Source organism: Panthera onca, chromosome A2 (assembly GCF_046562875.1).
Source record: "Panthera onca isolate mPanOnc1 chromosome A2, mPanOnc1 haplotype 2, whole genome shotgun sequence".
Classification (NCBI taxonomy): Eukaryota; Metazoa; Chordata; class Mammalia; order Carnivora; family Felidae; genus Panthera; species Panthera onca.
Window position 1 is genome coordinate 61,898,891 of NC_138340.1, and position 22,652 is coordinate 61,921,542.

The window sequence follows — 22,652 nt, forward strand, 5'->3', positions numbered from 1 at the left end:
CCTGAGAGGGGCGAGTGTGGGCTTGGGGCCCCCCAGCTGCCTCAGGGCTGGCAGCCTAGGAGAGCTCTTTAGTAGTCGTCAGTTTAGTTTATGTCTGTAAGACTAGTGGGGACCGCGGTGCGCAGGAGCCTCTGATCAGTGCCCTTCCTCAGCTCTGCCTGCCTTCCAGCCAGGCAGCTCTCAGGGGGCTGTGTCCCTGGCCTGTCCCCACTGCAGGTCCCTCTAGACACCACCCCGTGACCGGGGGCAGAACTGCCCCCGACGGGACCCACATGCCTGTAAAGCTGTGTGCTCTCCCCGAGCCCCGGGCAGCAAAGGGGACCTGGGCAGCCCCGGGCAGCAGATGGGGGCTGGCGGCTGACGCACCTGGCCCCTCGGGTCCAGAGAGCCTTCTGGACGTGGGCTGGTCCCCTTGGGGACCTGCTGAGAGGTGGGCCCAGGGCCTGAGAAGCAGGTGCCCAGCAAGCCGCCCAGGAGGGTCCAGCTTTGTTGCAGGTCGCTGCTGAGGAGCTGTGCTCCCTGCTCGGGCAGGTCTTCCAGATTGTGTACACAGAGTCCACCATCGACTTTCTGGACCGAGCCATATTTGACGGGGCCTCGACACCCACCCACCACCTGTCTCTCCACAGCGGTACGTGGGCCTAGGCAAACAGCCATGCTGTCAGGCATTGATCCGTGGCCTGACAAGGCAGCCAGGTCCTCCGCCTTGGCTAGCCTGGTGGCATCCTGCGTGACTGGGGGCCAGGGAACGCTCTCTCAGCCAGTTGCTTCACTGACCTCTGAACAGAGGGCCACGAGGGGCTCGGAGCACGGGGGGCTGGAGGGTGGGTATGGGGCAGGACCCCCACGCCTTGCTGCTCTCGGGGTGAGGGCTTCTTCCAGGACCAAGGCTGCCTGGGTGGTGGGCACTTGGAAGCCACCACGTCCTCTGGTATCTGTGGAGCATTTTCAGGTGCGCTAGAGCACGGGATGGGCTTCACCTGCACACGGCTGGCTCACTATATCTGTGTTTTGCACACCAAGGGTGTCCATTGGTTCCCACTGCCAGGGATGCCCCTTGCTTGTCCCATCCGCCCCTCTCAGAGCTCACCAGCTGCACACAATGGTGTCCGTGTTCCTCATGATCTGCATCACACGGACCTGAGGTCATCTGTCCAGTGTTTCCCGAGGAGCTGCTGTGCACCAGGCTCTGCCGGTGTGAGGGTCTCAGGCCCCCGGGGGCCGCCTCTGTCCTCGGCGAGTAGCTGTCCCCGCATGGAGCTCCCTGGGTCCAGGCTGAGGGTCAGACCCACCTCTGATTGTGGCTTCTGCACCCCCCCCCCCCCCCCCACTGCGGCCGTGAGATGTGGGGCAGGTCGTCCGACCTCTGGGATTCAATTCCTCATCCAAAGCGGGCAACACAGCCTCGAGGACGCTGCTGGCGCCCCCAAGTTGCGTTTCCCTTATCCTTGGCCACTGGGGAGCACTGTTCAGGCGCCCGCTTGGTGCGTCCTCTGAGGCCAGAGCCTTGCGCTCAGGCCCAGACCTGCAGCAGGTGGTGTGGCTCAGGACCCCCCAGGAGGGGCCCGCATCTTCTGCCAGGTGCTGGGCCGCCGGTCTCCGTGCCCCCTCCCCGTGTAACCCGCAGCCTCTTCCGCACTCCCTGCAGACGACTCTTCCACCAAGGTGGACGTGAAGGAGCCGTATGAGACAGAAGTGGGCACGTTGTGAGTACCCCACCCACTGCCCCTGGCTCCTGTCAGCCGCCCGGACTGCCATGCTGGGCGCCCCCTGGCTGTCATTGGGCCCCCGCGGGGCGCAGTGGGGCGCGTGCGCGGGGCAGAGGCGGGGAGCCGCGTGCCCATGGCCCCTGTCCTTGCAGCTCCTTCCCCGAGTGCGTGCACGCAGGCGGCGTGTCGCCCTTGTCCTTCTGTATGCAGACGGCGCCCCACTCCAAGACGGTCAGTGAGAGCGAGCTGAGCGCCACTGCCACCGAGCTGCTGCAGGACTACATGCTCACGGTGCGCCTAAGGGGGCGGGGGGGGGATGCAGGGAGCAGGGACAGGGGACCCTGCTGGTGACCTCGTGTGCTTCTCTGTGTGCCCGCACCCTTAGGGCGCGCTCATGGTCAGAGGAGGGCTGCCGGGTGGGCTCCTCGTGGGTCTCGGTCAGCGTTCCCCTCCCTGTAGGAGGACGGCAGCTGCGGGGCGGCGGCGGGGGTGGTGGGATCAGCAGCTGTGGGGGCGGGGGAGGACAGTGGCTGCGGGGGTGGACATTGGCTGCAGGGGGGGTGAAGGAGAGCAGCTGCAGAGGGGGAGAACCACGGCTGTGTGTGTGGGGGGGGACAGAGGCTGCAGGGGGGAGGACCATGCCTGTGGGGGAGGACAGCGGCTGCAGGGAGGAGGACTGCAGCTGAGTGTGGGAGGACAGAGGCTGCAGGGGGGAGGAATGCGGTCGTGTGTGTGTGGGACGACCACAGCTGTGTGTGGGGTAGGACCGCGGCTGTGTGGAGGAAGTCAGCCGTGTGTGGGGGGAGGATTGTGGCTGTGGGAGGGAGGACCACGGCTGTAGGGGGGAGGACTGTGGCTGTGTGTGAGAGAGGACAGTGGCTGCTGTGGGGAGGAGCACAGCTGAGTGTGGGGTTGACAGCGGCTACAGGGGAAGAACCGTGGCCGCATGGGGGAGGATCATGGCTGTGTGTGTGGATCACAGCCGTGTGTGTGGGAGGATGGCGACTGCAGGGGGGAGGACCATAGCCTTGTGTGTGGGAGGATTGCGGCCGAGTGTGGAGGGAAAGGGGCTGCGGGGTTTGTGGCAGTGCCGCTCATCCCCGCCCCCCTCCCCCGGCAGCTGCGCACCAAGCTGTCCTCGCAGGAGATCCAGCAGTTCGCGGCGCTGCTGCATGAGTACCGGGATGGGGCCTCAGTGCATGAGTTCTGCATCAATCTGCGCCAGCTGTATGGGGACAGCCGCAAGTTCCTATTGCTGGGTGAGTCCCGCAGGGGTGTGGCTGGAGTGTGGGAGGCTCCATTGAGGATGGGATCAGGGTGGGTCGGCCTGGAGGGCTCTTTCCGTTGACTGGCAGGACCTGCCCACGGGAGCCAGACTGAGGAAGCCAGGACTGTGTGCGCGGTCAGAGCGACTGCTGGGGGTGGGGGGGCTTCCTCCAAGAAGGTGGGACTTGAGTGGGTTTTGGCGGGTGACTAGGGAGTTCGCTGGGCGGAGAAGCGAAGGCACCACTTCCAGGTAGAAGGACCTGCCTTTGTTGAGACGCTGGCCCTGAGCTCAGGCAGTGGGTGGGTGACATGTGGCCCTCCATGCCTACTATGCACACCCTGTGGGATGACCGCCTCGGCTGTGTCTTCTGAACCCTGAGCCTGGAGAAGGCAGCCGGTGATGTGGGCTCTGCCCCCCACTGTCCAGGGAGGGTACGTTTGTTCAAGCTGCCACCTGGCACATCCAGCCCGAGCTCTCGCCGACCCCCAGCCTCCCCGCTGGGGTCATTTACCCGCAAACACCCCCACCGCCCCCATGTTCCTTTGTGTCTGGTCCTCGCACGGAGGAGTGGGAGGTGCCGGGGGAGGTCCGCCCACCCCCTCTGTTCTGCACTCAGAGGCCTGTGAGCAGCCGCAGCCAGAACCAGGCAGGGATGGGAGGCCAGCCACCTGCTGCAGAGCCAGGACCTGCCGGCGCTCCCTCTGCGTCTGTTGGGCCAGGGGGGCGGGGCTGGACGCGGGGCAGGAGCCTCAGGCGAACCCTGTGTCCACAGGTTTGCGGCCCTTTATCCCAGAGAAGGACAGCCAGCACTTCGAGAACTTTCTCGAGACCATCGGGGTGAAGGATGGCCGGGGCATCATCACTGACAGCTTTGGCAGGTACCGGCGGGCGCTGAGCTCCACCTCCACCTGTACCTGCCATGGGAACAGGGCCACGGGCAGCTCGGACGACCAGTCTGCGCCCTCGGAAGGGGACGAGTGGGACCGCATGATTTCGGACATCAGCAACGACATCGAGGCTCTGGGCTGCAGCATGGACCGGGACTCGGCCTGACCCTCTACTGTGAAGGACGCGCCCCGGGGCGCCGGTGCACGGGCCTGTCCCTGGAGGGATCCTGGGGGTCCCTTTGGTTTTGCACACGACGTTCCTGTCGAAACCCTCAGAGACCTTCAAAGAAGTTTACTGCGATGTGAACGATTCATCCGTGGTCCTGGTGTGCTTGTCATCTGGTGGGTGGGGGGCTGGGGGCCTGGGGTGGCTGCCCTTTGGCTCTTGGGGCAGCAGGTGCTGGTGTGACCCCTCACCTGAGTCCCCGGTTCCTTGGTCTCCCTGCTGTCACAGGTGGTCCCACCCCAAACCTGTCCCCCTTTCTCCACCCTGAGAGCCCAGGGTCCTGGTTTTCAGGGGGCCATCGGCACTGCGTCCTAGGTCTTTCTTGGCTGGGCCCCTCCTGTGCCCTTGGCACATGGGGAGGCAGCAGGGGTGACCCACCCTGGGGTTGGGGCCTGGAGATTGTAGTGCAGGAGGGTCAGGTGGAGAGCCCCTCCTCACCCAGGAGATGCCTCTGCCCGGGGAGACCCCTGGCAGCATGTGTAAGAAGCTCCAGGCTGAGCTGGGTGGGTGCTGGGTCCCCAAGGAGGGAGGACAGGGCCCTCAGCTTCCAGGGAGGCAGGGGTCCCAGCAGCAGGTTGGGATGCAAAGAGGGGTCTCATTCTTGGCTCTGGCCTGCGCTGTCTGGGAACTGGTCGTGGGCCCGGGCAGGCAGAGCTAAGGGGACATCCAGTCGGGGCCAGCCTCTCCCCAGCCCACTATGGGTCTGAGTGGCCATAGTGGGGGTGGGGGAGGTGGCCACATGACAGGCCCTGGCCTAAGTGTCCTGTGTGGATGGCAGGAACGGCTCCCTCCCCTCTGCGGGCCCCGCTCCCATGTGGCCCCACTCAGTGGGTCCCTGGACTTTGGAGAAAATGTGGAGAGGCTGCATGGCCATTCCGGGCGCAGTGAGGGGCCAAGGACTTTGGGGACCCACTGCCCCAGCAAATGCCTTTCCGCAGCTGATCATCCAGAGCCCCTGAGTCTGGGGGTTCCTTCCTGAAACTCCCATCCCCAGGCCCACGCCTTCGTGACTGCCCACATTCTCTGGGCAGGTGAGGCACCCTGGACATAGATGGGCCTCCCCCCTGGGAGACGGGGGAGGACTCCCACCCTCCAGAGACACGTGGGGACAGAGCCCCACTTGGGGGTGGACACAGGACCCCCATTCTGTGGGACATGTGGGAACAGAGCCCTGACCTCTGGGGACAGAGGGAGAGGACACCCACCCTCCAGGGGCATGGGGAGGCCACCATTTCTGGGACATGAGTGGGTGGGCACACCAGCCTTTACGAACACAGGGGACAGACCTCTACCCTGTAGGACATGGGAGGGGAGACCCCCCCCCCCCCCCCCCCGCTCTCCTGGGGCTCTGCATGGGTCCAGGAAGTGTCTCCCCTTCACAAATGCCATGTGGCCGCAGCCTGCCCGGGACTTTGGAGCAAGAGCAGAGGCTCTGAGGAGACACCCATTTATTGAGCAGCACAGCTGGGGGTGGGGATGGATCCGTGGCGGGCGGGTGGCGGTCGGCGGCTACATGGTGAGCTCCTGTGGGAAATGCAGAAAGACAGGGCAGGCTGGGGAGGGGCCCGGCAGGGCCAGCGACAGGGGTCTGGGAAGGGGCCGGCCTCTCACCATGATGGCGTTGACGATGTCACTCTGGTTGTCCCTCAGGGCCCGCACGGCCCTGGCCCTCGACACGTTGGCCTGCGCCATCACCAGCTCGATGTCCCGGAGCTCCAGCCCTGCCTCGTCCACCTGGGCGGGGTGGGGGGAGGTGAGCAGGCAGGTTCTGGGGCTGCCCCCTCCCCGGGAAGAGCCCCGAGAGCCCCTGGCCCCTCTGTGTCCCTGGGCCTCACCTCCTCCTCCTCTTCCTCCTCCTCCTCCTCCTCACACTCGGGCCTCACTAGCGGCCCTGGCGTGGACTCGGGAACCAGGGCGGAAGTCTCCGTGGGCACTTTGAACTTCTCGGCGGCGGCTCTGTGCACTTGCTGGGACAGGTCCTCGATCTGCAGCAGGGGGCACGGCTGTCAGCCAGGCCCCCGCCCCGAGTCCCCACCCCCACCCTGGGCCGGCCAGACCTTGGCCTCCCCGAAGACCACGTAGGTGTCCGAGGCCGGGCTCTTGAAGACGTCAGGCTTGGCGATGACAAAGAGGATGTTCTTGGACTTCTGGATGGTGATCCTGGTGACCCCCTGGATTTGCCGCAGGCCCAGCTTGGACATCGCCTGGGGGCACAGTGGGCTCAGACCCGGGCATCGGCCGGGGGGGGTCCCAGGCTGGGGTGGGGGAGCAGCACGCCGACGGGGGAAGGGGGGCTCTGCCGCCGACTCTGGGGGACCCTCTGTGGGCTTTGGGCCCACCCTGCCCCGGGCGTACATGGGGCCCCAGCTTCGCACCGGTGTCCGGGACTGCGTTTACTCGACGGCTCGTCGGCCATTGGCTCTGAGGGGTCCCCTTAAGTGGCCGGCCCCCCCACCCACCTTTCGGGCCTTCTTCTCACTGCGACTCTGCTTGGCTTTGGCGACGGTCTCCTCGCTGCCACCGCTGGCGGGGGCCTGGGGAGGACAGGGTCTGAGCCCCTGAGTAGGGGATGCCCTTCCAGGGGTGCGCCCTCCCCCCTGGCCGGGCACCTGAGCTGGGCACTGTGCGCCCTGTGCTCCCGACAGTTCCTGCTCCTCTGGTTCTGCTGACGACTCCCCATGGCTGTCGGAGTGCTGGGCCGATCCCTGGCCGGATCCCGGGGCCCTGGGTGGCGAGTCTGGGGAGGGGGGAGGTGTGAAGAAGGCCTCTGCCTTCTGACTTGGCCCCATAGCCCGCCCACCCACCCACTCTGGTGCCCTGCTCAGGACTGCGCTCCGGCTGTGTCCTCCCCTGCCCCCCACTCACCTTCCTCCAGGCTGTCCTGGTCATCCTGCTGCTCGGCGGCCGGGAGCCCTCGAGGGCCAGGAGGCACTTGGCAGGGGGGCGAGAGCCTCCAGGCCTGGTCTTTGGCATGGGTGTCCCCCACAGGGGCCGTTTTGGGGCTGAGGAGGGGGGAGTGGGGCAGGAGGCCTACACGATGCCCGGCCCCTGGAGGCTTTGTGGTTCCTGAGAAGGTAGCTGCCGCCCGCTGGGCTCCTGCCCGTGGTGGCTGGAGGCCCGGAGAGCCCGAGGGCTCCTTGCCTTCCACCGAGTCTTCCCTGGGGCCCTGGCAAGGGCAGGGAGCAAGGAGTGCCTCTGTGGGGACACGGGGAGCAGAGGGTTCGGGGCCGAGGACCCTGTCCCGGGGCACGCTGGGTGGGCCTCCGGCAGGGCTCTCCATGGACTGTGCTGGGGACGAGCTGGGGGCTCCTGGTGCCACCTGCGCCCATGCTCCACTTCCCGGGCCCGGCACGGGCTCCCGCTGCAGACAGGGTGCTGGTGCGTGTGGGGTAGGCTCTTTGGGGCAGCCCCTGCCTGGCCTGGATGCGGACCTCAGTGGGGACTCTGCACTGGAGCCCGGCCCCGCCTCCGAGGTCACAGCAAGGGGAAACCCGAGCCCCTGGTTTGCTCTTTGGCCTACCTCAGGGCGAGCAGCAGGATGTGCTCTCCTAGCCCCCTGGGGTGCTGGCTCAAGGCCCCCAGCCCGGCAATTCTCACCCCCTAGGGCCTCCTTTGGGGCTGAGCAGGACCCAGCTGTGTGGGCAGTGCGCACACGGGCCCCGGGATGGGTTCCCTGCTCAGGTGCCAACAGGACCGCCACTGCTTCCTCTCCAGCAGAGACAGGAGTGGGTGGGGCCATGGCCTCCGTGGCAGGCTCAGGGCATTCTAGGGCCTCTCTGGCAGGTTCTGGAGGTTCTAGGGCTGCTACGATAGGCCGAGGGAGTTCCAGGACCTCCATGGCAGGCTCAGAATGTTCCAGAGCCTCCGTGGCAGGCTCTGGGTGTTCCGGGGCCTCCGTGGCAGGCTCAGGGTGTTCCGGGGCCTCCGGGGCAGGCTCAGGGTGTTCCGGGGCCTCCGGGGCAGGCTCTGGGTGTTCCGGGGCCTCCGGGGCAGGCTCAGGGCGTTCGGCAGGCTCAGGGCATTCCAGGGCCTCTGTGGCAGGCTCAGGGCGTTCTGGGGCCTCCGTGGCAGGCTCAGGCTGTTCCGGGGCCTCCGTGGCAGGCTCAGGCTGTTCCGGGGCCTCCGTGGCAGGCTCTGGGTGTTCCGGGGCCTCTGTGGCAGGCTCAGGCTGTTCCGGGGCCTCCGTGGCAGGCTCTGGGTGTTCCGGGGCCTCCGTGGCAGGCTCAGGGTGTTCCGGGGCCTCCGGGGCAGGCTCAGGGTGTTCCGGGGCCTCCGGGGCAGGCTCTGGGTGTTCCGGGGCCTCCGGGGCAGGCTCAGGGCGTTCGGCAGGCTCAGGGCATTCCAGGGCCTCTGTGGCAGGCTCAGGGCGTTCTGGGGCCTCCGTGGCAGGCTCAGGCTGTTCCGGGGCCTCCGTGGCAGGCTCAGGCTGTTCCGGGGCCTCCGTGGCAGGCTCTGGGTGTTCCGGGGCCTCTGTGGCAGGCTCAGGCTGTTCCGGGGCCTCCGTGGCAGGCTCTGGGTGTTCCGGGGCCTCCGTGGCAGGCTCAGGCTGTTCCGGGGCCTCCTTGGCAGGCTCTGGGTGTTCCGGGGCCTCCGTGGCAGGCTCTGGGTGTTCCGGGGCCTCCGTGGCAGGCTCAGGGTGTTCCGGGGCCTCCGTGGCAGGCTCTGGGTGTTCCGGGGCCTCCGTGGCAGGCTCAGGGTGTTCCGGGGCCTCCGTGGCAGGCTCAGGGTGTTCCGGGGCCTCCGTGGCAGGCTCTGGGTGTTTCGGGGCCTCCTTGGCAGGATCAGTGTGTTCCGGGGCCTCTGTGGCAGGCTCAGGCTGTTCTGGGGCCTCCGTGCCAGCCTCAGGGTGTTCCGGGGCCTCCGTGCCAGGCTCAGGCTGTTCCGGGGCCTCCGTGCCAGGCTCAGGCTGTTCTGGGGCCTCCGTGCCAGACTCAGTCTGTTCTGGGGCCTCCGTGGCAAGCTCAGGCTGTTCCCGGGTCTCAGTTGCAGCCTCAGGGCATTCTGTGGTCTCCGTGGTAGGCTCAGAATGTTCCAGGGCCTCTGTGGTAGGCTCTGGGTATTCTGGGGCCTCCATGGCAGGCCCAGGATGGTCCGGGGTCTCTGGGATGGACTCAGGGTGTTCTGGGGTCTCTGTGGTAGTCTTGGGGTGCTCCAGAGCCTCCATAGCAGGCTCTGAGTGTTCTGGGGCCTCCCTGGCAGGCTGTGGGTGTTCTGGGGCCTCCATGGCAGGCTCTGGGTGTTCCGGGGCCTCCCTGGCAGGCTGTGGGTGTTCTGGGGCCTCCATGGCAGGCTCTGGGTGTTCCGGGGCCTCCGTGGCAGGCTCTGGGTGTTCCGGGGCCTCCGTGGCAGGCTCAGGGTGTTCCAGGGTCTCCGTGGCAGGCTCAGGCTGTTCCTGGGTCTCAGTTGCAGCCTCAGGGCATTCTGTGGTCTCTGTGGCAGGCTCAGAATGTTCTAGGGCCTCTGTGGCAGGGCCAGGATGTTCCGGGGTCTCTGGGATGGACTCAGGGTGTTCTGGGGCCTCTGTGGTAGTCTTGGGGTGCTCCAGGGCCTCCATAGCAGGTTCAGGAAGTTCTAGAGCATCTGTGGTAGGCTCAGAATGTTCCAGGGCCTCTGTGACACGCTCAGAGTGTTTTGGGGTCTTGGTGACAGGCCCAGGATGTTCCAGGGCCTCTGTGACAGCCTCAGGGTATTCTGGGGCCTCCATGGCAGGCCCAGGATGTTCCAGGATCTCTGTGACAGGCTCAGAATGTTCCAGGGCATCTGTGACAGGCTCAGAGTGGTCTGGGCTCTCGGTGACAGGCCCAGCATGTTCTGGGGTCTCTGTGACAGGCTCAGGGTGTTCTGGGGTCTCTGTGACAGACTCAGAGTGTTCTGGAGCCTCTGTGACAGGCTCAGAGTGTTCTGGGGCTTCTGTGGCAAGCTCAGAGCATTCTGGGGCCTCTATGACAGGCTCAGAATGTTCCAGAGCCTCTGTGACAGGCTTAGAGTGTTCTGGGGTCTCGGTGACGGGCCCAGGATGTTCCGGAGCCTCTGTGACAGACTCAGGGTGTCCTGGGGTCTCGGTGACAGGCCCAGGATGTTCTGGGGCCTCTGTGACAGACTCAGGGTGTCCTGGGGTCTCAGTGACAGACTCAGGGTGTTCTGGGGTCTCCGTGACAGACCCAGGATGTTCTGGGGCCTCTGTGGCAGGCCCAGGATGTTCTGGGGTCTCTGTGGCAGGCCCAGGATGTTCTGGGGTCTCCATGGTAGGCTCAGGGTGTTCTGGGGCCTCTGGGACAGACTCAGGGTGTCCTGGGGTCTCAGTGACAGACTCAGGGTGTTCTGGGGTCTCCATGGCAGACCCAGGATGTTCTGGGGCCTCTGGGACAGGCTCAGGGTGTTCTGGGGTCTCGGTGACAGACTCAGGGTGTTCTGGGGTCTCCATGGCAGACCCAGGATGTTCCGGGACCTCTGTGGCAGGCTCAGAGGGTTCTGGGGTCTCCGTGGCAGACCCAGGATGTTCTTGGGTCTCTGTGACAGGCTCAGGGTGTTCTGGGGCCTCTGTTACAGGCTCAGAGCGTCTTGGGGTCTCAGTGACAGACTCAGGGTTTTCTGAGGTCTCCATGGCAGACCCAGGAAGTTCTTGGGTCTCTGTGACAGGTTCAGGGTGTTCTGGGGCCTCTGTTACAGGCTCAGAGTGTCCTGGGGCCTCTGTGACAGACTCAGGGCGTCCTGAGGTCTCAGTGACAGACTCAGGGTGTTCTGGGGTCTCCATGACAGACCCAGGATGTTCTGGGGCTTCTGTGGCAAGCCCAGGGTGTTCTGGGGTCTCCATGGCAGGCTCAGGGTGTTCTGGGGCCTCTGGGACAGACTCAGCGTGTCCTGGGGTCTCAGTGACAGGCTCAGGGTGTTCTGGGGCCTCTGGGACAGGCTCAGGGTGTTCTGGGGCCTCTGTGGTAGTCTTGGGGTGCTCCAGGGCTTCCGTGGCAAACTTGGGGCATTCTGGGGTCTTCGTGGCAGGCTGTGGGGTACCTGCAGTTCCCCTTGAGGCCCAGAGTGTACCAGTGTCTGCAGCTGGCTCCACGCCTTCCAGCTGGGCTTGGTTCCAGGCCGAAGGCTCCAGGCCTCCAGCGTGTCTTGTGTCCCTCTCCTCAGGTGCCGGCCTCGGTTCCAAGGTTGTTTGTCCTTCCTGCTGGGCTGCGGTGACCACAGGCTTGATCCTTGGGGTGTGTACGTGCAGCTTCTGAAGCCTGGCCGCAGCGGCAGGCCCCCGGCCCAAGGGGAGGCCTGTGTCCTGTGGGGGCCGGGCTGGGGCCACAGAGTCAGGGTCCTGGCCTGCTTCTTGCTTCAGGGTCTGCGGAGAGTCTGGGCTTGGTGTGAGGTCCCCCTCTTCTGGGGCAGTGCAAGGGGCCAGGCCTACGGCAGCGCCGTCCTCCAACTGCAGGGGCTGAAGTGTGACTGTGGCAACAGGCGCTGGGCCCAGGACGGAGCCCTCCTCCTCCCCCCAGGCCTGCGAGGTCACCCAGGGGTGGCCTGGGGCTTCCTGCAGGGCGGGAGCAGGGACCGCCCCTGTCTCCTGGGCACCCGGTTCGTGGCCCTCCATGGCCCGGCCGGCCTCTCCCTCAGAGATCCCAGGAGCGGGCAGCCCCCCAGGGCCATCCTGGAGCAGGGTGGCGGGCTGCGCATGGGGCTCCCCGCTGTACAGCCTCTCGTCGTCTGCCCCCGCATAGGAGGCAGAATCGGGGTCGGACGAGGCCGCTGAGGTGTCGTCCCGGAAGGCGAAGGCCTCGTCCATGCCCTCGGTGATGGAGAGGTCAGACAGTGACTGCAGGGAGGAGGCGAACGTGCTGTCGTCCTCGCCCTCCCCGGCTGGGTCCCCTGCAGAGTCCCGGCTGTCCTCCTCCTCCTCCTCCTCCTCTTCCTCCTCCTCTTCCTCCTCCTCAGGGGCCCTCGGCGTCACCTCCACGGCCTCCACCTGGAAGAGGAGGCTGCCCCGGAAAGGCAGGAGGGAGGCGGGGATCATTGGGTCGTTGGCCAGGAAGTCCAGCTCGAAGAAGTGGCCATCCTGGCCCCAGGAAGAGCTGCTGTCTGCCGAGATGCTGGACTCCGGGGACGGGGGCCCTGGGGGCCCGGCAGGGGACGGCTCCTGCTCGTCTGCCACAGACCCCGGCGGGGAGAAGCCCCAGCCTGAGGGGACGTCCAGCCCTTCGGGCGGGACCAGTAGGCTCAGGGAACAGGACGGGGACGAGGCCCAGCTGTCGCCGTCCGCTGTGATGTAAGAGCCCGAGGGCGAGGCTGGCGGCGAGTCCCCCAGCTCAGCCTGGGTGTCCCGGGCGTCCCTGCGGGGCCCTGCGCCGAGGAGCAGGGCACAGGTGGTCTCGGTGGGGGTGGAGGGAGGCGTGAAGTAGGAGTCGGGGTCTGGGGCAGGGCAAGGCACAGGAGAGTCACCCTGAGAACACAACTCGGAGGGTGGGTTCAGGCTGGGATGCCCACCTTCCCGGTCCCTGAGCTCTGGCAGGGCTGCCCTGGGTGGCGGGGGCGCCCGGCGGGTCTCCTCGCCCATCACGATCCGGGGCTCCAGGGTGGCTGGAGGGGGACCCCCGGCGGGCCGGGCTTCGGGTGGCCCAGGGCTGGGGCTGCCTTCTGCGGGGACCGCCCAGGCGGAGGGGGTGCCGCGCGGCCCCGCATCCCAGCTGGCTCCCTCCGGCGGGGGCCGGGTGCCCGGCTTGCTGGGTAGGAACTCGAGGGCCAGGCCGCCAGGACCCGGGCTCAGGGCACAGTGCTCCAGCCGGTCCCCTCTAGGGGTGGAGGCCGAGGCCACATCACAGGATGACTCTGTGGGAAGAGAAGGGCGTGAGGAGGGTACGGGGTGTGGAGTGCAGGGCGGGTGGGAGAGTGACCTGGGGCCGCACCATCTGGCGTGGGGCGCAGCGCAGCAGCAACGGGGGGGATGGGGAGTGGCAGGGGGTCAGCCGAACACACTAATGGGCTTCTCTCTGAGGCTCTGCAGGGGTGAGGCTGGTACCTGTCTCCTTGGGTGCCAGCTGGCTGGCCCCCTGCCCTCAGTCTGTGACCTCTCGTGACCTCTAGGGAGAGGCCTCCGCATTCAACTGCCCTGGGACAATGAAGGCCTCACAGCTCCTGTGAGGCGGGGGCCCGGGCCCTCTTCCTCATCCCTCTCCTCACTGCCCCGTGGGCACCTGAGGCCAGCCTGCCTGCTTGTAGCCGGCCCTGCCCCGTACCTGCTCCCAGAGCTGACGGGACAGGCCCTGGGCTGGAGCACACAGCGGGGGCAGCGCTGCAGTGGGGACGGGCCCTGGGGAGTCACGGGGGGCTGGAAGGGCTCCCCCCCTGCCCAGGAACACACGAGTGGGTCCCCTGGCAGTGTTAGGGAGGCTGCCTCTGGGGGTCCTGTTCTATGATGCTCACCTGCGATCACCCCCCAAGTACCTCTGTGCCCTGGCTTTCTGTCTGCAAAGTAGAGTATTTGCCAGGACTAGAGAGGAAACTTTCACAAAGGGGCAGCCCCCTCCCGGGCCTACCCGCGGGCCTGCAGTCGTGGCTGAGCCCGGGGCCCTTGGGCCACACCACTGGGATTCTCAGGTGGTGGGGGGACCCTGAGAAGCGGGTTCACAAGCTGGCTGCAGTGTGACAGACACCCAGGGCCTGGAGGTGGGTGTGGTGGGCGGGGTCGGGTGGAGTCGGGGCTCTTGGCACCGAGCCAGTGTGGTGCCCTTACCAACCTGCACTGGGGCAGGGAGAGGGCAGAGCTGGGCCAAGGGGGGAGGGGAAGGGAAGCCAAAGGTCAAAGGTTTTTGTAACCATCAAGGTCATCAAGCGGCCTGAGCAGAGCCAGCCTGAGACCCTGGGTCTGGGGAGTCCTAGCCTCCATCCACTTTACGGGACCCCAGAGGGAGACCGGGCCCCTGGGCCCAGGACTGGTCAAATTGCTGGGTGACTTCTATCCACAGCAAGGTGCCCATGGCCCTCCAGGACCCACACATGGCTGACCTCCGGCTGGTCACCCTGGCTGGCCCTCCCAGACCCAGGCAGACCCCCTCAGCCTCCACCAGCAGTGCTGGCCCGGCCTCTCTGAGGATGTGGGCCTGCGCCCCGGCCCTAGTTCCCCAGACCTTGCTCCCCCAGGGCACCCCGGCTCACAGCGGCCCCTCTGCCTTCCCCAGGCTCCAGCTCCAGTCCTGCTCCGCAGACCCAGTCACCGGCGCTGGGGCGGCCTTCAGGCATCTGAGGGTTCAGCTGAGACCTGAGCCGCCCAGGACTGCCTGACCCTGGGCTCCTCGAAGACAATGGGGCGGCGGCCCAGAGGGCGGGCGGTGGGCCCGCGAGCCCCAGAGCTGGGGGATGATCCCCACAAGGCCCCTCTGGCTCCTGGAGGACACCCGGGTTCCCCCTGCCCTTCCCTGCAGTCCTGAGTTGGGACTTGCGGGGCATTGGGTGGGGGCGGGGGGGGGTCAGGATTCAGGTGCTCGAAAGGGCAGGACTCCAAAAGGACCCGGGAGGGGACGGGGAGGGGGGCTGGGTAGAGAAGGGCGGAGAGGGACAGGCGGGGAGAGGCGGAGGGCGGCCGAGACGCACGCAGGAGCGAGACCTCACCTGTGCGGGGCCCGGGCCCGCCCGCCTCCGGCAGCAGCAACTCGGCGCGGGCAGCCTCCCCGGGCATGGCCTGACCGCGCGCCCTTCCCTCCGTGCCCGGTCTGTCCGTGTGTCCGTCAGGCCGAGCCTGCGCGGCCACCGCCCCTCGGCCGGGGGGTGGGGGTCAGCGGATGATGTCAGAGGCGCCCCGCCCGCTGGCGCCCCGAGTGAGCGTGCGCGTGCGCTCCGAGCACTGCGGAGGGCCGTGCAGGGGGGAGGCGCCGGGTGGGGGTGCAGCCTCCCTCCCTCCCCCGACCCAGGCTGCGCCCTCCTTCCGCGCCGCGCGGCCCCGCCTTTCCCGCAGCATCTCCGTCTTTAACGGGAGGAGCCCGACCCCATGGAGCATCACCCCTAAGCCGGGAACTGGCAGGGGCGGGGGCGGGGACGGTCGCCAGAACTCGGGCTGCGGGGGCCTGGGCGCTCTGGGGGAGGCGGCGGCGCAGTCCTGGTGCCCGGCCTCCTGCGCCCCCCACCCCTTGCCTCCATCCCGGAGGTGAGCTGGAGCCGCAGCTCCACGCTGATTGGCTGGTCCTCGCCGTCGGTCTCCGTGGCAACCGCCTCCCGGCTCCATGGAAACCGGAGGGCAGGGAAACCGGTGGGAGCGCCGCGGGGCGGGCGGCCCCGAGGGAGGGGGAGCCGCGGCCAACCCCAGTTCCCGCCCCGGTCCCCGTGCCCCCCGCCGCTGGGCTCTCGGGCGGAGGAAGAGGAGACACGCCTTCCTCGTCCCGGAGGCCGCCCGGGCCACACCCCAGGGGCGACAGCGCTCTCGAGCCTCCCTGATCTGTGCCCTCACTCCCACCCAGGCCCTCCCGCGCTCACACCCGCCCAGTGCCAGGCTCCGGCCCGGGGACACAGATGACCATTGTCACCACCCCTGAGCTGGGTGCAGGCAGGGAATCAGAGCGGCGGTTGTCGCGGGTGGGGGTGGGGGGAGTGTCCCCCACCTTGTCTGCTGCTGGCGCGACCCCAGACACAGCGTGGGGCTGGCTCTCTGCGTCCTGCACCCTGTCACCTGCTGGCAATGCCGGCGACCCGTCCCCTCGTCCCCCTCCCTCTCCCCCCCCATGGGCTCCCCTTCTCTTCCTCTCCTCCCCCACACCCTTCATCCACACCTCCCAGGCTTTCCTAAGTTGCCTCCTTCTAGGGCCCTTCACCCTTTGCCTTGGCAGACCCCCTCCTAGCTCCCACTGCCCTGCAGACCCCCTACCATCTGGACAACACAGATTTTCCAGAAACCCAAAGTCCTTCAGCAGTCCCGAGGGGCTTCCAGTCTGGGCATAGGCTGGTCTCTCCTTTCCTCCTGACTAATCTAACAAGAAATGCAGGAAATAAGAGACAACCAAAACAGGGGCGCCTGGGCAGCACGGTCACTTAAGTGACCAACTCTTGATCTCCACTCAGGTCATGATCTCAAGCCCCACGTCGGGCTCTGCACTGATAGTGCGGAGCCTGCTTGAGATTCTCTTTCTCTCTCAAAATAAAAAACATTAAAAAAAGAGGGAGGGGGTCACCTGGGTGGCTCAGTCGGTTGAGTGTCCAGCTTTGGCTCAGGTCATGATCTCACGGTCCATGAGTTCTAGCCCTGTGTCGGGCTCTGTGCTGACAGCTCGGAGCCTGGAACCTGCTTCGGATTCTGTGTCTCCCTCTCTCTCTGCCCCTCCCCTGCACGTGCCCTGTCTCTCTCAAAAAATAAATAAGGAAAAAATAAAATAAAAACTAAGGAAAAAGAGTATTCAAAGAAATGATAGCTGAAGCTTGTAGGCAAAAAATAGAAACATATCTTGAAGCAGCTGAGCAAATCTCAAACCCTAAGGCAACCCACGTCGGGACGCCTGACCTGTGACGTCTAGCGCTGAAGACAAAATCAGGGAAGCGGCTGAGAGACCCAAGGGAGCACCGAGGAGAGCCCCCGTGCACTTCTCCCCTCAAGCCAGCCCGTCATGCAGCATTTCTGCCTTTCCCAGGCCCCACCCCTCCTCCCTCCAGGTGCTCACTTGTCCTGTCCTTCCTTTGTCAACAGGCTTGCTTTTCCAGGCAGGCGGGGTGTGTACCTGTGGCCAAAGCGCCTTCCTTCTCCAGCGACACTTTCTTTCAACGACACTTTCTTTCAACACTTGAGAACCCTCCTGCCTCCGGGATGGCCCAGTCGGTTAGGCGTCTGTCCAAGACTTCGTTTTGACCCGGTTTCGGCTCAGGTCATGATCTCACCTCGTTAGTGAGACTGAGCCCTGAGTGGGGCTCTGTACCGAGTACTGAGTGTGGAGCCTGCTTGGGATTCTCTTCTCTCCCTCTCACTCTGCCCTTCCCCTCCTCGTGCTCTTTTTCAAATAAATAAATAAATAAATAAATAAAAATAAATTCACAAATCAGGAGGCAAAGATTTGCAGAGTGGATAGAAAAGCAAGACTGGGGGTGCCTGGGGGGCTCAGCTGGTTAAGTGGCCAACTCTCGATTTCGGCTCGGGTCATGATCTCAGGGTTGGTGAGACCGAGCCCTATGTGGGCTCTGTGCTGACAGCGTGGAGCCTGCTGGGGACTGTGTCTACCTCTCTCTGCCCCTCCCCCACTTGTGCGTGCGTATGTGCGCACGCGCACTCTCTCTCTCTCAAGTTAAATAATCATTAAAAAAAAGCCAGACAACTACATGCTGTTTATAATAAACTCACTTCAAGTCCAGTGACAGCTGTGCTGGAAGAAAATAACAGAAAATGACACGAATAGTAACCAAACACACACAACACACAACCACAAGCGGGGGTGGCTAAGTCAATACGTGAGAAAGTGCACTTTGGGGCAAAGGGGTAGGCGGCAACAGACTGACACACGTTACGGGTAATGGAGCCACACACACTGGCTCTCGGAACCTCGGAACACATGAGGCCGAGGCTGACTGAGCTGAGACGAGGGGGCCGGTCTGCAGGAATGGTGGAGGACTGGACTTGACCATTAGGACCTCTAGACAGAAAAGCAGCCGGATGTAAGGGAGTCACGTCGCCCGCCCGCAGTGGTCTGCGGGGTGGTCCCCCCAGCAGCGCAGAGTGACTCTGTGTTCAACGTGGGAAATGTTCCCCAAGACAGATCAAACCCCAGACCGTAAGGCAAACGTCAACATGTCTAAAATACCTGAAATCACAGGGTTTGTACTTAGACTGCAGTGGACTCCCACAAAGTCAATCAGCAAGAGGAAAATCTCCAAACACTGGGAAGAAAACCACACTCTTGTAAATGATCCTGGCTCAAACTGCAAGTGCTCCAGGGCATTTTTAAAAACACAGAACTGGTTAAGCATCTGACTTCGGCTCAGGTCATGAGCTCGTGGTTCGTGGGTTCGAGCCCAGAGTCAGGCTCTGTGCTGACAGCTCAGAGCCTGGAGTCTGCTTCAGATTCTGTGTGCGTGTGTCTGTCTCAAAAATAAATAAACGTCAAAAAAATTTAAAAAACACAGAACTCAACTGGATAAAAATAAAAATACGGAACATCAAAGTGTGTGGTCTGCGAGTGCCAAGAGTCATCAAGGCCTCAAAGTCATCGTAGGTCCTACCTTGTGAAACTTGGGAAGAAAGAGCAAAATAAAACCAAAACAAGCAGAAAGAAGGAAATAATAAAGTCAGGAGCAGAAATCAGTGAAATGGAAAACAGGAAAAGAGAGGGCATCAATGAAACCAAGAAAAGGTTCTTTGAAGAATTGGTAAGATAGATAAACCTCTAACGAGGCTGCCAACATTAAAAGAGCAGACACAGATGACCAGGGCCAGGAGCACACCGGGGGGCTGGATGGTTAGTTCCATGTCAGCCCGAGGGGGCCGCAGGAAGCCTGGGTGGCAGGTGAGATATTCTTCTGGGAGCGCCAGAGTGACGCATGAAATCCCGGAGGCATGAGAAACATTAAAATCCACCAAATTCGAGCAAGCAAGATGAAATGGATAATCTGAACAGTCCTGTAGCCATGAAAGAAATTACTTTTTAATTTAAAAGTTCACCCAAAGAAACTTTCAGGCCCAGATGATTTCACTGGGGAATTCTACCAAGTATTAAAAAAAATTTTTTAATGTTTATTTATTTTTGAGAGAGAGAGAGGGGCAGAACGTGAGCAGGGGAGAGGCAGAAAGAGAGGGAGACACAGAATCCGAAGCAGACTCCAGGATCTGAGCTGTCAGCACAGAGACCAACATGGGACTTGAATTCACAAACCGTGAGATCGTGACCTGAGATGAAGTCGGATGCTTACCCGACTGAGCCCCCCAGGCACCCCTAAAGTAGAATTAATATCAACTTAAAGCAATCTCTGCCCAGGGCCCCTCGGTGGCTCAGTTGGTTAAGCATCTGACTCTTCATTCGGCACAGGTCATGATCTCATGGTTTGTGGGTTAGAGCCCCACATCGGGCTCTGTGCTGATGGTGCAGCGCTTGCCTGGGATTCTCTCTCTCCTTCTCTCTCTGCCCCATCCCCTGCTCTCTCTCTTTCTCTCTCTCTCAAAAAATAAACTAAAAATTAAAAAAAAAAAAAAAGCAATTTCTGCCAGAAAACAGAAGAGGAGGGAATGCCTCTTTTTTTTTTTTTTTTAACGTTTATTTTTGAGACAGAGAGAGACAGAGCATGAACGGGGGAGGGTCAGAGAGAGAGGGAGACACAGAATCTGAAACAGGCTCCAGGCTCTGAGCAGTCAGCACAGAGCCTGACGCGGGGCTCGAACTCACGGACCGCGAGATCGTGACCTGAGCCGAAGTCGGATGCTCAACCGACTGAGCCACCCAGGCGCCCTAAGGGAATGCCTCTTAACTCGTTTCCTGAGACAAATTTATTTTATTATTATTTTTATTTGTGAGAGAGAAAGAATGAGCTGGGAACAAGGGCCAAGGGCAGAGAGGGAGAGAGGCGGTGGGGCGGGGGGGGAAGGTGGAGAATATTAAGCAGGCTCCATGCTGAGCATGGAGCCCAACGTGGGGCTCGATCTCAACCCTGGGGTCATGACCAGAGCCCAAATCAAGAGTCAGACACTTAAAGACTGAGCCACCCAGGTGTGCCACGAGACAGAGTTAAATACTGTTACCAAAGCAAGGCAAGGACAGCACCAAATACAAACAAAAACTACAGCCCAATCTCTCCCATGAACTTAGGCACAAAAATTCTCAATCAAATATTGGCAAATCCAATCCAACAATGTACAGAACAATCACACACCTCTGACCAGGTGTGCACGGGCGGCTCAGCATGTGAGAATCATTCAGCGGAACCTGTCAAGCCCACAAGCTGGAGAAGAGAAATTATGTGATTGTGTCAATCACATAATCCAACAGCCGTTCCGATTGTAAAAGACTTCTCAGCGAGTTAAAATTACCTCCATAAAAAGCATACGCAAAAATCTTAAGCCAACACCGGGCCGGGAGCCAGAAGACTGAACGCTAAGGCCGGGCCGGGACAAGGGCCTCCGCTGCTGTGCCCGTTTTCAACACGAGGCCGCAGATCCTAATCCTGAAACGGGGCAAGAGAAGAAGGCAAAGCAGACAGACTTCCAGAACGGAAGCACGAGGGGCTCCACCGGCCAACCTCCCCGTGACACTGGTGGAGATCTTATGGCCAACAGTTAAAGCTCCCAGAAAGGGTCTGATGTGCAAATGAAATAGCTGTTCAAGACACTGAGTGCCAAGTCCTCGAGGAAGTGGAACCGAGGGGCGCGAGCTCCTGCTCTCCAAGGCAGAGAATGCACCTGACCCGGCCGAAGAGCACAGGGCCCCCGGTCCCCCAGCACTTCCTGGCCAGAGACGCCACCTGCTGCAGGGGTGGGGGCAGGAGTCCCAGGCCAGTGTGACCGAGGTGGCCCCTCCTCCCTTTAGCCTCCGTGTGTGGGAGGGAGACCCTCCCTTGGGCCTGGCAGCCCCTTGAGGCCATGGTTCCACACCAGAAGAGGCTGCCATCCCCCGTCCGCTGAGGGCTCAGCTCCCACACTGGGGGGTGTCTCTCCCAAGCCTGCCTGCCCCGGCTGAGATTTGGCCGGGCTGTGAAGTGGGTGGCTCCCAGTTTCTTCCCACAGGATCTGGCTTCACTTGCAACTGAGCAGGGGGTAGTGTGAAGCTGAGCGCCCCCTCGGGACTGTGGAGGTTGTGGTCAAAGGCCTTTGGGAGAAGACACACTGAGCCAGTGAAGACGCGGCCTAGGCAGCGGGCCCGGGTGACTGGGGGCGCAGCCACGCACCTCACCGAGAAAAAGCCCCAGGGCCCTGCAGGGGAAAAGGAGTGGGCTTCCCCCAAATCATCTAACCCATCACCAAGCAAACGGGCAAGTAACGACAGTAACAAGCCCCAGAAGAGAGGGGGTGTTGGGCCAGAACCCAGAGTTGTTACAATATTTTATTTAAAATGCCCAGTTGCCGGGGCGCCTGGGTGGCTCAGTCGGTTGAGCGTCCGACTTTGGTTCGGGTCATGATCTCACGGCTTGTGGGTTCCAGCCCTGCGTCGGGTTCTGTGCTGACAGCTCAGAGCCTGGAGCCTGCTTCAGAGTCTGTGTCTCTCTTTCTCTGCTCCTCCCCCACACACGCTCTGTCTCTCTCACTCTCAAAAATAAATTAACATAAAAAAAAATAAAAAAAAAGTTTTTTTAACGTTTATTTTTGAGACAGAGCATGAACGGGGGAGGGGAAGAGAGAGAGGGAGACACAGAATCGGAAGCAGGCTCCAGGCTCTGAGCCGTCAGCCCAGAGCCACTCCCAGACTGTGAGATCGTGACCTGAGCTGAAGTCGGACACTTAACCGACCAAGCCACCCAGGCGCCCCTAAAAAAATTTTTTTTTTAAATGTCCAGTTGCCGGGGTGCCTGGGTGGCTTGGTTGGTTAAGCGTCCAACTTTGGCTCAGGTCATGATCTCACGGTCCGTGGGTTCGAGCCCCGCGTCGGGCTCTGTGCTGACAGCTCAGAGCCTGGAGCCTGTTTCAGATTCTGTGTCTCCCTCTCTCTCTGCTCCTCCCCAGTTCATGCTCTGTCTCTCTGTCTCAAAAATAAATAAACGTTAAAAAAAAAATTAAAAAAATAAATGTCCAGTTGCCAACAAAACATTACCAGGCACAGATAGGAAGTATGACCCATGTACTGGCGAGAAAGCAGGCAACACAAACTGCCTACAAGAGCGACCGGATGCTGTATGTCACAGAGAAAGATGGTCAAGGTGGTTGTTGTAAGTTATGCTCACTGCTAAAGGAGAGCACGGTTAAAGCAAAGGAAGGTACGACGATGAGGTAGCAGCAAGTAGAGAATATCCACAAGGGACAGAAATGACGAGATTCACTTTAGGGGCTGAGCAGAAGATCTGAACTGGGAGGAGAACTAGTGAACTTGAAGACAGATCACAGGAGATTACGTGAGCTGGAGAAGAGAACAGAAAAATGCACAGAGCCTCCGAGAGGTGTGGAACACATTATCCGCACCAGCACATGCGGACCGCACACGGACCGGGGTACCAGGAGGAGGACAGCATCCAAAGAAGGCACAGCTGCAGACTTCCCAAGCTGAAAACAAAACCCTCCCACACACTGAGGGGGCTCGATGGACCCCAGGCAGGGTGGATGTGGACAGACTCACAAACACACGTATCATATAAAAATATGTAAAGTCAGGGGTGCCTGGGTGGCTCAGCTGGTTGAGCGTCTGACTTCAGCCCAGGTCATGATCTCGTGGTTTGTGAGTTCAAGCCCCGCGTCAGGCTCTGTGCTGACAGCTCAGAGCCTGGAGCCTGCTTCCGACTCTGTGTCTCCCTCTCTCTCTCTGCCCCTCCCCTGCTCACGCTCTGTCTCTCTCTGTCTCTCAATAATAAATGTTAAAAAAAAATGTGTAAAGTCAAAGACAAAATCTTTTTAAAAGCAGCAAAAATCATTAGGATTGATAACATTGGTTCAGCAAGGCTGGAGGATTCAAGATCAGAATATAAAAATCTGTGCTGAC

The 22,652-nt window shown here is 62.4% G+C and overlaps 2 protein-coding genes across 4 annotated transcripts in view; one reads left to right on the forward strand and one right to left on the reverse strand.

Annotated features, from left to right (window-relative positions):
• The window catches only part of CCM2 (CCM2 scaffold protein), a 41,805-nt gene extending 37,628 nt beyond the window's left edge, over window positions 1–4,177 (forward strand). For 2 of the 3 annotated variants that reach the window (XM_060632056.3, XM_060632057.3), the window contains exons 6-10: window positions 496–631; window positions 1,649–1,706; window positions 1,862–2,000; window positions 2,830–2,968; window positions 3,749–4,177. In XM_060632056.3, the coding sequence (XP_060488039.1) occupies window positions 496–631; window positions 1,649–1,706; window positions 1,862–2,000; window positions 2,830–2,968; window positions 3,749–4,029 (753 nt within the window). In that variant the 3' untranslated portion in view covers window positions 4,030–4,177. The remainder of the gene's footprint in view (window positions 1–495; window positions 632–1,648; window positions 1,707–1,861; window positions 2,001–2,829; window positions 2,969–3,748) is intronic. The other variant, XM_060632058.3, reaches the window with a different exon arrangement.
• The window catches only part of TBRG4 (transforming growth factor beta regulator 4), a 64,262-nt gene that overhangs the window by 26,817 nt on the left and 14,793 nt on the right, over window positions 1–22,652 (reverse strand). The window lies entirely within an intron of this gene.